At 43.9% G+C, this 15,202-nt stretch overlaps 1 protein-coding gene across 1 annotated transcript in view; it reads left to right on the top strand.

Annotated features, from left to right (window-relative positions):
- The window catches only part of HSD17B3 (hydroxysteroid 17-beta dehydrogenase 3), a 149,591-nt gene that overhangs the window by 70,893 nt on the left and 63,496 nt on the right, over positions 1 to 15,202 (top strand). Inside the window, exon 5 of the mRNA XM_077474804.1 lies at positions 1,936 to 2,003. Within this exon, the coding sequence (XP_077330930.1) occupies positions 1,936 to 2,003 (68 nt within the window). The remainder of the gene's footprint in view (positions 1 to 1,935; positions 2,004 to 15,202) is intronic.

The following is a 15,202-nucleotide window of genomic DNA, read 5'->3' on the forward strand; positions in this document are numbered from 1 at the left end:
TACACTTTTTCAAATCAAGGTGCACTCTACTAGGGCTGTTAGTGCTTCATGGGCAGTGCATCACCATGCTTCCATGGCTCAATTCTGCAAGGCCGCAACTTGGTCTTCAGTCCATACATTCACTATATTCTATCAGGTGGATGTAAAAAGGCATGAGGATATCGCCTTTGGGCACAGTGTGCTGCAGGCTGCCGTATAGTCTGATGGCGTCCTGTTTTTTGTTTGTGTCTCACTCCCCACAGAGAGCATTGCTCTGGGACATCCTATATAGTTATTACTATGGCTCTGTGTCCCGTGATGTGCGATAAAGAAAATAGGATTTTTATAATAGCTTACCTGTACAATCCTTTTCTTGGAGTACATCACGGGACACAGAGGTCCCATCCCTCCTTGGTTATACGTTCATTGTTTGGCTACAAAACAGAGGTACAAACAGGGTTACCAATCACCAGTAAATTTACTGACCGTTTGTAAAAATCTGTGATTTTTTTACAACTGCCAGTAAATATCAGGGGCTGATCATTTCATGCTATGTTGGTTTTTTAAGTGTAAATCAGGCAAATTACTTTGTTATAGGTATTGTCAGTGTTTCCATATCATGTTTATACTGTTCAAATATTCACTGGGTTAGTTTTCAAAAGGAGTTCTGTAATTTCTCAGGTCACCAGTAAAAAATGTGCTCCACCAGTAAGATTTCCATGTTTTGTCAGTAAAAAATGCGGCGGGAGGTTGGCAACCCTGGGTACTAAAAGATAGGCTAATACATTATTGGTATATGAACTAATAACCAATTACATTAAGAATTTAAAATATATCCAATAATGGAATAGCATTATACATTCAATCATGAAAGAACATTACCTCTGACCCTAACAAGAGTTTGAGATAGAGAAAACCCAACCTTTCATAAAATGGTAGACACCTTCCATAGAGAGCAATTGAAACTATTTAGTATGGCCACTGGCATCTGATAAACAACTGGTAAAGGACAAGACATGTCCTGGCATATAAACACAGTCAGGTATAATGGAATTGTCCTGTGGGTTGAACTGGATGGACTTGTGTCTTTTTTTTTAACCTTACTACATACCTATGTAACATCATTTAAAACACATATCTATTCATATATCATCCTTTCAATGCGCACACTGTGATTATGTCTTATCTTATATGAATCATACGTTGAATGTGTATTTTCATAAATCATCACATTAAGCATTTTTATAATGTATTTTCAACAATTGCTGTCACAGAGATAATGCCAAAGGTAATACAGAAAAATTATCACCTCAAAAACCCCTTTTCACTTGCATCTAGTATGTTTTTCATGTCAGCGCTGTTATGTCAGTTTGAGTTTTTACTTTTTTACAACTGTGTCTTATCATAAGCCACACTCTTACTGACTCAGGCTGCAATATCTTTTTAGTGTTTAAGATAGGTCCCCCTGTTATGTATATGCTGATCTGACATATATTGTCTTTTTCTTGTGATCCTGTTTGACTTTATTGCTTTTGGTTTCTGTTGCTGCTTATTTATGTATCCTATTGCACATGGTTATGACTGTCTGTTCCTGTCTGTCAGCCTGTGATTGCTTAGCCCAGCAATTGCAAGGCTTGTATGTTGAAAGTTGTCTTGCCATACAGGCTTTCTTTGTACCTTCAACAGCTCTGGTCCTTACACCCCAGTGAAAGTAACCCAACATCAGCTGGCCTGCTTACTTTTGATTGTGTGCTCTGATCCTGTACCTGCTCACCTGAGTATCTTCAATGTTCCCAAAGTTTCCTTCTCTGTTGTGAATTCCCACTATGTTCCTGTCTTTGAGTCCCCTTGCCCATGGTGTCCCCCATACCCCTAGCTTTGGGTTACTTACTGTCCATGACAACTAGCCCAAGTCTGTGGTTTACATTTTTTAACTCTTACTTTCTTATTTTGCAGTTAACAATGTTGGAATGCTTCACAACCCTGATCCATGTTGTTTTCTTGCTGGACCAGATAATGACGAGGTGCATTTGTTCAAAAATGTATTAATAATGTAATATTCAGGTTTGTTAAATTGCCTTTCCAAAATTATAGCAAGTGATGTACCACGTTATAAGTCGTAAGAAGAAGATTGTTGTGTTTGCTGTTGGTCAATTGGAGTTCTGTTAATTAAAGTGATTGTAGGCCTTTTTTTTTTTTAAATAACAAACATATCATACTTACCTCCACTGTGCAGTTGGTTATGCAAAGTGTGGCCCCACACCTCATCTTCTGGGGTCCCCCCGTGGAGCTCGGGGCTCCTCCTCACATCGGTAAACCCCCTGGGAGAAGCGCTCTCTCTGGGGGTCATATTGCGGGTGTGCTCCCGAGTCCAGCATTTGCGTGTATAGACACAGAATGCCAGACTCGGCCCCCCGGGTCCCTGTCATTGGATTTGATTGACAGCAGCAGGAGCCAATGGCTGCGCTGCTATCAATCTATCCAATCATAAGCCGAGAACCCCAGTCAGAGAAGGTGAGCATGTCACCCCCGAAGGAAAGAACAAGTAAAATGGGGGGCAGGGTTTTTTTCCCCTTAACGCATCCTAACATGAGGGTAGGGATGAGCCGAGCACCCCCCCGGTTCGGTTTGCACCAGAACTTTCAAACGGACCAAAAATTTGTGCGAACTTTAGAACTCCATTAAAGTCTATGGGACTCGAATGTTCGAAATAAAAAGTGCTAAGTTTATTGGCTAATATCCAAGATATTGTCCTAAAAAGGGTTTGGGGACCCGGCTCCTGCCCCAGGGGACATGAGTCAATGCCGGATGAAAATCATTGAAAAAAATGGCATGGGTAGCCCCCCTGCCCATTACCAGCCCCTTTGGGTCTTGTATGGATATTAAGGGGAACCCCGTATCCAAATTAAAAAAAGGAAAGGCGTGGGGCCCCCAGGCCCTATAGACTCAGAACAGCAGTATATAAGCGGTGCAAACAAGACAGGGACTGTGTAGGTTTGTTGTGTTAAAGTGGAGGGCCACCCTGAAAAAGAAAATACATTAAAAATTAGAACAAAATCAGAAAAAAAATGAAAACTTTTTTTTTTTACTTACCAGAAATGCCTGTTGCTAGGCACATCGTCCTAATCTGCCTCTTCCTCCGCCGCAGAGATCTTCTATCTTCTCTCCTCCATGTGGCGTCTTCTGGGTAATGGGTCTCGCTTTGTTCTGGGAACTGTGTGTCCCAGAACACAGCGCACCCCATTCACAAAGCGCTGCGTGACTCGCACATGCGCAGTAGGAAACGGCCAGTGAAGCCGCAATGGCGGTGCCGGGACCCGAGAGCCGAGGGATGGGTCAGCCTCGGGCGGCCGTCATCAGGCGCCCTGGACAGCTAAGTGTGCTTATTAAAAGTCAGCAGCTACAGTGTTTGCAGCTGCTGACTTTAAAAAAAAAAAAAATTAAAACTGGCCCTCCTCTTTAAGTAGAATCTGTTTGTAATTTTGAACTGGTACATTTTAAAAGTGTAGCTCCAGTCAAAAAATCGATTTTTAAGATTTTTGGAAAACATAGGGAAGGGTTATCACCCCTGTATAATTTTTTTCCGTCTTTTTTCATCTCACTTCCTGTTGTCTCCTTCCGTTTGCAAGTAGGAGACATTTCTAAGTTGGATGTTTGAAAGTAGGGGCCTGCCCTATATGCTCTGCAGAAATGGGGGCCTAAGGTGTTGGTGTTGCCACAACACTGTAAGCCCTCAAAGTGACTCTTGCTGGAGCGCCCTGCTGTGAACGATTATATCAAGAATTGTAATTACATGCCATTGTTGAACAGTGGTAGAAAAATTGGGCCTTTGGTGGTTGTGGTGATGGTGCCACAACACTATAAGTCCTCACAGTTACTCTCGGTGGGTGTAGGAACGGGCCCTGCTGTGAAATATTATATCAAGAATTTTAATTACATGCCCCTGTTAAACAGGGGCTGAAAAATGGAGCCTTAGGCACTGCTTGCTGGTGCCACGACACTGCAACCTCTCCCAGATACTCTAGTTGGAATGCAGGAATGAGCCCTGCTGCAAAGCATTGCATCAACAATTGTATTATATGCCCCTGTTAAGCAGGGGCTGAAAAATTGGGCCTTAGGCACTGGTGCTGGTGCCACACACTGCAACCTCTCCCATATACTCTAGTTGGAGTGCAGGAATGAGCCCTGCTGCAAAGCATTGCACTCTAATTACACGCCCCTGTTAAACAGGGGCTGAAAAATTGGGCTGGTGGCAACACCCAGAACCAAAAATGTTCTTCCAAGTTATCAGAAGGATCACTGAGGAGGAAGAGGATAGTCAGTCAACATAACAGGACAGTCACTCAGCATCGGCATAGGCAGTCGTGAAGGGATGTGACATTTCAAAAAAAATTATTCGGTTACATCAGCTTCAGGTGCTTGGTAGCTGGTGGTGATCCAAGACTAATTCATCTTTATGAAGGTCAGTCGATCAACCGAGTCGGTGGACAGGTGCACCGTGTGATCGGTTACAAAGCCACCAGCAACACTGAAGGTGCGTTCTGAAAGAACGCTGAATGCAGGACAGGCCAGTAGATCAAATTGCATACTGTGCAAGCTCTGGCCAGTAATCCATCCTCAAGACCCAGTAAGCCAGATGATTGTCGGTGGGAAAGGTGTCCAAGTCTGACCTTGCCCATAGGTATTCCTGCACCATGCAAATCAGATGAAGGCGATGGTTGCTGAAACTGATCATACCTTGGGGCTGCGGACTAAAAAATTGTCTGAACGCATCGGTCAGACGGCCACCTTCTCCACCGCTCCTTCTGTGACTGACCGAAGCCTCAGCAAAACGTTGTCCAGGACCAGGAGTTTGTAACCTCCCAGTCTCTGGGAACACCTTGCACAGATCTTTCTGCAAGGCCTCCTGGAGATGTCTCATCCTCTGCTCCCTCTGCGACGGCAAGATAAGGTCCGCAACCTTACCCATGTACCGTGGATCAAGGAGAGTGGCCAGCCAGTAATGGTCCCTCTCCTTGATCCGAAGAATACGAGGATCCTTCTGCAGGCTTTGCAGGATCAGGGAGGCCATGCAGCGTAGGTTAGCTGAGGCATTCGGTCTGGAGTCCTCTGGGTCACTAAGGACAACATGATCCGCAGCCATCTCCTCCCAGCCACGTACAAGTCCACGTGTTTCTTGGGACTGTAAATCATCCCTAAAAGACTGCTGCTGCTGATGCTGAGTGCGAGGCTCCACCTCCATGCTGACACAAGCCTCCTCCTCGTCCTCTTCCTGTGTGATGGGTGGGACAGCAGGAACACTGTCTGGATAAAGGGGGCATTGAGAGGCAAGGAAGTACTCCTCTTCCTGCCTCTGTTCTGCATCAAGTGCCCTGTCCATTATTCCATGCAGCGTATGCACCAACAGGTGGACAAGAGGTACAGTGTCACTGATGCATGCACTGTCACTGCTCACCATCCTCGTGGCCTCCTCAAATGATAACAGGACAGTGCATGCATCCTTGATCATGCCCCACTGGCGTGGTAAGAAAAAAAATCAAGCTCCCCTGACCCTGTCCTGGTGCCGTAGTCACACAGGTACTCATTGATGGCCCTCTGCTGCATGTGCAGCCGCTGCAGCATGGCCAACGTTGAGTTCCACCTGGTTGGCATGTCACATATAAGGCGGTTTTTGGCAGGTTCATCCTGTAAGCCCAGGTACCTGCCCAAAAACTGCTGCACCACCAGGTTAAGGACGTGAGCCACACAGGGCACATGGGTCAGTTGTCCCTGTCGGAGGGCGGGGAGGAGGTTGGTGCCATTGTCGCAAACCACCATTCCTGGCTTAAGCTGGCATGGCATCAACCACCTCTCGGCTTGCCCCTTCAGAGCTGACAAAATATCTGCCCCAGTTTGGCTCCTGTCCCCCAAACAAACCAGCGCAAGCACGGCATGGCATCTTTTTGCCTGCGTACTTGCGTAGCCCCTTGAACGCCTATGGAGCACCACTGGTTCAGAGGAGAGAGCACTCAAAGAGGCCATGGAGGAAGAAGAGGAGGAGGGGGTGGAGGAGAGAGGTGTGTCACAACCAGTAGTACCATTTTGGAGGCATGGTGGCGGAACAACCTCCAACACTACTGCACCTTGTCCTGCATCCTTCCCAGCTGCCAGAAGGGTGACCCAATGGGCCGTGAAAGATAGCTAACATCCCTGTCCATGCCTGCTGGACCATGAGTCAGCGGTAATATGCACCTTACCACTGACCGCCCTTTCCAGCGAGGCAAGGACACCTTCCACATGCCAGTAGAGATCCGGAATCGCCTTCTCTGAGAAAAAGTGGCGTTTGGGGACCTGCCACTGAGGAACCGCACATTGCACAAACTCACGGAAGGGGGCCGAGTCTACCAAATGAAAAGGCAGCAGTTGACGTGCTAGCAATTTAGCCAAGCTAGCATTCAATCGCTGGGCATGTGGGTGGCTAGGAGTGAACTTGTTTCGATGGTCCAGCAGCTGGGGAAGGGAAATTTGCCTGCTACAATCGGACATGGGTGTACTGATAGCAGAGTGCCCACATGTACTTGGCTGTGACACACCTAATTCTACACCTTCATTCCTCTCAGTGCAGGTTTCAGAGAGGACTGAAGGTCTAGTGGGGTTGGAGATCCCAGCTGATGAGGAACAAGGAGAGGTCCGCTTTGTTCTTTGGTGTGGGTCTTTAAGGTACGCTTGCCAACGAGTTGCATGGCAGGTCAACATATGTCTGGTCAAGCATGTGGTGCCCAAGCAGCTGATTTTTTGTCCGAGATACACTTGAGACATATGTTGGAAATAGCAGTGGTGCGATCTAATGCACTCGTCTCAAAAAAGGCCCACACCAAAGAACTTTTGGAATAACGCACAGAGGCAGCGCCCTGCACAGACGGAGATCTGCGGTGTGATTCAGTCGGTGTGCTGCCCCTAAGCTGGCCCTTGGAGGGCATCCTGCCTCTTTGGAGATGTGACTCCTCCTCCTCTCTCCTATCAGGCACCCACGTGGAGTCAGTGACCTCATCATCCCCTCCCTCTTTATCACTGAAGCAAACCTGGCAATATGCTGCAGCTGGTGGAACATGACTGCCAGATTGCTGTCCTTTTTGAGCATCCCCTCTCTCTGCGCTCATGCTACTACCTTATCATCAGAGCCTTCAAAATTCTGGGCATCCTCCTGGAGCATGTACCCAACACTGTGCTCAAACAGTTCGGGGGACTCCTCAGGAGGACATGGTGGGTCTAGGGAAGGAGTGACTGATGATGACATTGAGGGAAGAGGACACGTTGGCAGCTGCTTTTCTAGTACCCTGAGCCTGGGTGAGAGAGGATGAGGAGGATGAAGAGGGCTTGGTCATCCACTCTACCAAGTCTTCGGTATGATGCGGCTCAACACGTCCAGCTTCCGAAAATAAGGACAAGCGTGTCACATGGTCATGTGCTGATGACGATACACTGCGTCTACGACGAGCACTGTTGTCTCTAGACACTGGCCTTCCAGACATAGTAATGGCCTGCAGGGAGATGGGAAAACCAGCAATTGGGTAGTGTATATTGTGCTGGAGGCACACAACACCCACTAACTCCTGCAGATGCCTGTATGAGAGAACACCAGCAATAAAGGGTAGATACAGGTGTATACTGTGCTGTACTGTAGGCACACAACACCCACTAACTCCTGCAAATGCCCTGTATTAGAGAACACCAGCAATAAAGGGTAGATATAGGTGTATACTGTGTCGTGCTGTAGGTACACAACACCCACTAACTGCTGCAGTTGCCTGTATGAGAGAACACTAGCAATAAAGGGTAGATACAGGTTCATACTGTGCTGGAGGCACACAACACCCACTAACTCCTGCAGATGCCTGTATGAGAGAACACCAGCAATAAAGGGTAGATACAGGTGAAAACTGTGCTGTGCTGTAGGCACACAACACCCACTAACTGCTGCAGTTGCCTGTATGAGAGAACACCAGCAATAAAGGGTAGATACAGGTGTATACTGTGCTGGAGGCACACAACACCCACTAACTCCTGCAGATGCCTGTATGAGAGAACACCAGCAATAAAGGGTAGATACAGGTGTATACTGTGCTGGATCTAGCTCTTTCCCTGCACGCCGGAACACACTACACAAGGCCACCGCGCTGGCGGCCTTATATAGTGTGGGGCGTGTACTAAACACCCCTGAGCTATAATTGGCCACAGGCATCCTGTAATTGGCCAAGCATGTGGGGTCACAGTGCATGCTTGGCCAATCATGAGCCAGCAATGCACTGCGATGGCGCAGTGCATTGTGGGCCTTGAGCACCACACAAATTTGTCGCGAATGGCCCATAATGTTTGGTATTCGCCGAACGTGCAAACAGCCAATGTTCGACCCCTTTAAGTACAGTGCTGTGCTTAACTATTCACCCTTAGAACTTTTTCACATCTTTTTGTATTGCAACATGCATTTAAAATTTCAATTGGCTGATTGAATAAGGACGATTACCATTTGATTTTCAGAAAACACTTGATTGTAAAGGTATTTATTTTAATAACAAACAAATTATACTTACCTGCTCTGTGCAATAGCTTTGCACAGAGCAGTATCGATTCTCCTCTTCTGGGGTCCCCCATTGGTGCTCCTGGCTCCTCCTCCTTCTGAATGCCCCCATAGCAAGCTGCTTTCTCTTTCAATAATTTTTATTGAATTTAATTCTTTGGTAAATACATCATGTATAATCAGAAAATAGAAATAAAGCAAAAACATAACATAAAAAAAACAGAGAATTCAAATAAAGCAGGATGCATCAATCAGAAAAAAGAGAAGATATACAAGGTATCTTATACAGATATAATTGGGGCTATTATATGTCAAGAAGGGCTTGGAGTGTAAAGATCCACTTCATTGAAAATTTGTAATAATGATGTATATAAGAAAAAGGGACACAAAAATTAAAAAAATATATATATAAATATATATATATATATAAATATACATACATAAACATAGATAAAAAAAAAAAAAAAAAAGGAATTTGATTAAGATTTAAATGGGAGGTGTAGAAGATTTAGGTTATAAACATATCGGCAACTTCTAAGGAGACCCCCAAGGTCACCACTCCACCCCAATGGGCTCACACTGTGGAGTGGGATAGCTCGGGGGACTCCCGCCGAAGAACTCCCCAACTACGTCCCTTTAAACCCCCGGACAGCACCCAGAAATTGTGCTCCCCGGAGGGAAGTGAACAGCTGAACTTCAAAACTCCCAATTAAATTCCAAATGAACTCTTTAGAACTAGTAAACTCCAGTCCGAACCACAAAGGTTAACTAAGGAAAAATGTAGTAGAATAAGGTAACATCTGATCAATTACTAAATATGAGAAATCCTGCTTAAAGAAAAACAACAAAAAAAAGGAAAAGTAGAAAGTATAGTCAGGAGAGAAGAGGGAGGGTAAGGAAGGGAGAGTTGTACAGGATTCAGGGTCCTGGCTCCATCCATGTAGAATTTAAGACAGAAGGTGTCCTGGAAACAATTGTACTTTGATGTGTTGGGCCCATGGATCCCATGTCATTTCAAATTGTTGAGTGGTATTCCGTAATTTAGCTACTATTTGTTCCTGAATCATAATCCATGAAATTTTTTGCCTGGTAGCCACAAGAGAAACCCTAGAAGTTTTCCAAGCTTTTGCTAAAGTGATCTTGGCTCCCAAGCACATAAAAAAGATTAGTTGTTGAGTATGTTTAGGGGTATTGTGTAGCCTGCGGTTCAGAAGGATATATGAAGGATCTTGTGGGATTGGGGCTTTCGTGACCTTCCTCACTAGATGTATAAAGTTATTCCAAAAGTTTCGTATGCGAGGACAAGACCACCATATATGTAACATTGTACCTAAAAGACCACATCCTCTGAAACAGAGCGGTGAAATCTCTGAGTACATCTTTGAAAGTCTCACAGGAACATAATACCATTTCGTTAGAATTTTGACATTAGCTTCGATTAAGGAAATATTTAAAATACCTTTGGAAGAACGTCTAAAAACTTGAAACCACAATTCCGTATCTAGTTGGATGTCCAAGTCTTCTTCCCAAGAACGAGCATATGTCGGTTTGTCACTCCTATCTGCCAGGGACGAGTAGATAAGGGAAATACCTCCTTTGCGATGACCATGTTTTAAGCACCATTGCTCGTAAATCGTAACATTGTAACTATTTGGTTTGTCAAGTTCAAGAGAATGTATAAAACGTTTAATCTGTGAAAGTCTCAATTGTTCTGAATCGGGCATCTCTAGTTTGGAGTAGCAGTGTCCCATTGAAATGGGTCCATTTGGTGTAATGAAATGTCCAATTCTGAAAAGGCCCTTGTTCAACCACCAATGAAAATCTTGGATGTTCAGGCCAGGAGGGAAATCAGGATTATGGAATAAATGTACGAGAGGTCTCAGTGGGGAAATCAGGTGTTCGTTTTTGTATAGTCTGTCACAAAGTGCTAGGGATTGAGAAAGCGTTGGGGACAATATGGCAGGTCTTTGCTTTGTTGGTCTCCATATTAGATGATCTAATGTGTAGTCAGGTACTGCCTGGTTCTCAATAGAAACCCAGTCTGGACTATTGGTTTTAGTATATATTGCTGAAAATTGTGCTAGTTGTGCTGCTTGATAATATAAAAAGAGGTTAGGAAGTCCTAAACCACCTTGGGTTGTCCGGCGGAACAGGATGTCACGCGCCAGTCTATGTCCCTGTTTTCCCCAGACAAATCCAATCACTTTTGATTGGAATTTGTTGAGAGTCGACTTTTTAATAGGTATGGGAAGGGCTCTGAATAAGTACAAAATTCGAGGAAATAAGTTCATCTTGACTGCATTGAGCCTGCCCAGCCAAGACAATCCTTCTTTAGACCATTTAGTTAAATCTGCTTCTAAAGATTTGAAGGCGGGTGGGTAATTAGCATTGTATAAATTACTGACACATTTGGTGAGAGAAATACCCAAATAGGGAATCCTATCTGTAGCCCAGGAGAAGGGAAAGAAGGGCGCAAGTCGGGAGATGGTTAATGAGGGAACCGAAATATTGAGAGCAACTGACTTGGAAATGTTAACTTGGAGACCTGAAATAGTTCCGAAATCCCGAAGGAGATGAAGTAAGTTGGGGGTGGAAATTAAGGGTGAGGTCAGAAATATAAGCATATCATCAGCAAAGAGAGCACATTTATGCTCTTCTAAACCACAACGAACACCTTTAATATTTATATCTGCTCTAATGGCGATGGCTAGAGTTTCTATAGCTATAATAAAGATTAACGGTGACAAGGGACAACCCTGTCTAGTACCTCTATGGATATCTAATGGTTGAGAGAGGTGGCCTAATAGACGTACTTGAGCAGAGGGGGTTGAATATAGGGATTTTAGAATGTTCATAAAATTTGCTCCGAAACCCCATTTGGTGAGAATTTCAAAAAGATATGGCCATGAAACAGAATCAAATGCCTTCTGCAAGTCCAAAGACAGCAGAAGGCCTTCTTGTGCCGGGCCCCCGTCCCAGTGCGAATTCAATAATGATATTAAGTCAATTGCCCTTCTCACCTGATCCGTTCCCTGTCTCCCCGGGATGAAGCCCACCTGATCCTTATGAATATAGTTAGATATAAAACTGGACATTCTGTTGGCTAATATTTTAGTCATAATTTTAAGATCATTATTGATCAGCGAAATGGGTCTGTAATTTCCCACTTCACTAGTATCTTTACCAGGTTTCGGAATAACAGAGATAAATGCAGTATTAGAATCATTCGGGAGGGGGGCTCCATCCCGCAGAGAATTAAAGAAACGAGCCATGTAGGGAGCTAATTTTGGTCCAAAAGTCTTATAATATCTGACCGAGAAACCGTCGGGGCCCGGTGCTGATTCTGATTTAAGGGCTTTTATGACGTCAAGTATTTCGGCAGGGGAGAAGGAATCATCCATTAGTTCTTTATGAGTTTGATGTATGTAAGGTAGATCGAGGTGATCGAGGAACTGATTCCTAGCTTTGGAATGTGTATGAGTTGTCTTAGAGTAGAGGTTTTCATAAAAATCATGAAATGATTTCAAAATTTCTACCGGATTTTGTGTAAGGGTACCCGAAGATTGTCTAATTTTAGGGAAGACCAAGGTACGAGTTCGAGGACACAATTTACTCGCGAGTTTGGCACCTATTTTATCTTTTTGATAATAGAAGCGAGCTCCTGTCCATCGCAGATGTTTTTCTGCTGAGGTAGTGAGTGAGAGATTAAGTGCAATGCGTGCTCTATCAAGTTCAGCCAGGCTTTCTGGGGTAGGATGTTGTTTATGACTTTTGCTAAGTGTTTGGAATTCCTCTTTGAGTCGTATAAGCTCTGCGGAGTGTTCCTTTTTGAGTCGGGCTGAGAGTTGAATTATTTTACCCCTCATGACCGCCTTGTGTGCCGCCCACAGGGAGCCTGGCGAAATTGAGTCTGTATTATTATCTGTAAAGTAGTCCGAAAGGGCTGAGTTTAATACCGCACAGTGAGCTGGATTGTTTAGAAGAGACTCATTAAGCCTCCATTGGAATGGTCGTTTATCTCCTCCTCCCCCTCTAATAATGAATGAAACGATGGAATGGTCAGAGAGAGAGGAATCATAAATTTTGGAGGATTCAACCAAAGAGATGAAATGTGGAGGAATAAAGATATGGTCTATTCTGGTTAATGTATTATGAGGGATAGAAAAGTGAGTGTAGTCTTTGGATCGGGGATTCATTTCTCTCCATATGTCTATAAGGCCTGCTGATTGGATGGAATGTGCAACCCTAAGACTGCATTTAGGAGGTCTTTTGGGCATTGGCTTAGTAGGATTGGATCTGTCTGAGGAAAGGTCAAATGGGATGTTCGAATCTCCCGCCAGGACAACAATTCCCTTCAGATGGGATTTCAGCGTCAAGAGAGTCTTTTCAAAAAAATTGTCCTGGCGGGAGTTTGGAGCATAGTAGGAAACAAATGTGTATGTTACTGTATTAATTGATCCAGAGACCAGGATGTATCGGCCTTCTGGGTCTCTAATTGTTTTAGAATGATGAAAATGAACTTTGTTGGCAAAGCATATCGCAACCCCTTTTGTTTTATTGGAAGCATTAGCTAGATAAAATTGAGAAAAGTTTTTGTGAAGGAAAATGGGGTTATAAGAAATGGGGAAGTGCGTCTCCTGCATCAAGATAACATCAGCTTTGAGGGCATGAAATTGTTGCATGATTTTACGCCTTTTCACTGGGGAATTAAGGCCTTGAACATTATTGGACATTATACGGAGATCAGATTGTACCGGTGAGGTAGAGTTCATGGGAAGAGCATGTAGGAGTTAATACTATGAACAAAAGGAATACCTGTCTTTGTGGTGATCCCTGGCAGATAGGAGATGACACCTGTTCTTTTGAGGAAATGCTTGTGGGAAAAAAACGAGGAGAATCCAACCAGGCCCTGATCCTGTACAAGGGAGATGGGAAGGAAGATGTGATTAGACTGGGAAGGGTAAGAAAGGGAGAATGGAAAGGGGGAAGAAGAAGGTAGGGAGATAATAGAATTAGGAAAAAATGAAATAAAATAAAAGTACATCAGAATATGCATTATATAAAATAACAATTCAAGCCAAAAAAAATTAGTAATGTATACAATAAATAAAATAGGAAGGGAAAAAAATCCCAAAGCGGCCCAAAAGGGTCGCTGTAAACAAATCCCGGTAGGAGAAATAGTTCTCCTATCGAAGTAAACAGGGGGGTGCATTGTACCCACCCTGGACAACCTCGCCACATAGGTTGATTATCTCAAAGGCACTAAAACAAAAAAATCTGAGCCCAGACTATAATAAACATAGGGGAAATATAAATAATGTGCAACTGCCCCCCTCTTCCTCTACAATATGAGTGACCGTGACTTAATGTCAAAAAGAGCCATTATAAGAATAAAAATAAAGAAAAAAAAAACATCAAATATAAAGCCAAAAGGTCAGTTGGAGAGAAAAATAAAATTATAGAGGAAGAGGGGTCTAATACAGGCATTACAGTAAATTTATATGTCAAAAAGGAAAAATACTTTGAAATTTTCCACTTTAGAAAAGAGAGAAAAAAAAAAAAAATATCCTTTTTAATGTCTTCTGTGGGAAAAAGCCTGGAGAAGTTTCCAGGAAAAACAGGACCAAATGTCAACCCGGTCCTGGTAAAGGTTCGGCCCTAAGGACAAACCGTAAGGAAGTCAAAAAAAAATTTCTTCCTTTTTTCTGTCCTTTTCCTTCCTTCTTTCCACAAAAATTGGACAGTTCAGGTGTATCTTCAGGTTGGTGGAGATTCCCTCGATCTCTTGGGCATCTGTTTCTGCCATATTTGCGTCAAGGGGCTTGTCGGTGAGGGGCGTTTGGATGAAGAGGATCCTTTCGGTGTAGAAGTCTGTGGAAGTTCCTGGGTGATCATTCCCAATTGAAGCAGAAGCCGTTCACCATCTTGGAACGTCGAGAAGTGGTATGGTTTATTATTATAAGAGAAATTCAGGCGGAGAGGAAAGGCCCATCTGTAAGGGATTTCATTGCTCGTCAGAACTTGAAGTAGAGGTTTAAGAGCTCGTCGTTTTTGGACTGTGTATGGTGATAGATCGGTAAAAATTTGTATGGAATGATCCTGAAATGTCAGAGAATCTGAGGTTCTGGAAACTCTCATTATCTCTTCTTTCACTGAATAGTAGTGAGGTTTCACTATAATGTCTCTAGGAAGACCATCTGTGCGAAGAGGTTGCAGAGCCCTGTGAGCCCTGTCTAATTCTAGACGATCTTGTGAAATTGTGGGAATTAAGCTTTTGATGAGGTCTTGGATAGCGAGATGAATGTCCTTGATAGATTCAGGAATGCCTCTAACACGGAAATTATATCTCCTCGACCTATTTTCGAGGTCGTCAATTTTGGCTGTGGCTGTTTCTAAATGATCCTGGAGTTCTTGAATCCTGGCTGTGTTTTGGTTAATGCGTAGGCATGACTGATCTGATTTTTGCTCTATTGCATCAATCCTGGTTCCTAATTGTTGCAAATCAGCATGGATGGAAGCTGTGATCTGTGTGGCAGTCTGAGATAAACCTCTGGACAACATTTGAGAAAATGCGTTCATCATAGAGGCAAAGTCTGTGGGAGGTGAGGGCGCATCTCTAGGAACTATGTCCCATGGGGCAAAGCTTATAGGTAAAATATGCTGTAT

The sequence above is a fragment of the Lithobates pipiens genome, unplaced genomic scaffold, assembly GCF_037356315.1.
Source record: "Lithobates pipiens isolate NorthernLeopardFrog02 unplaced genomic scaffold, aLitPip1_a1.2 Scaffold_13, whole genome shotgun sequence".
NCBI classification, from domain to species: Eukaryota; Metazoa; Chordata; class Amphibia; order Anura; family Ranidae; genus Lithobates; species Lithobates pipiens.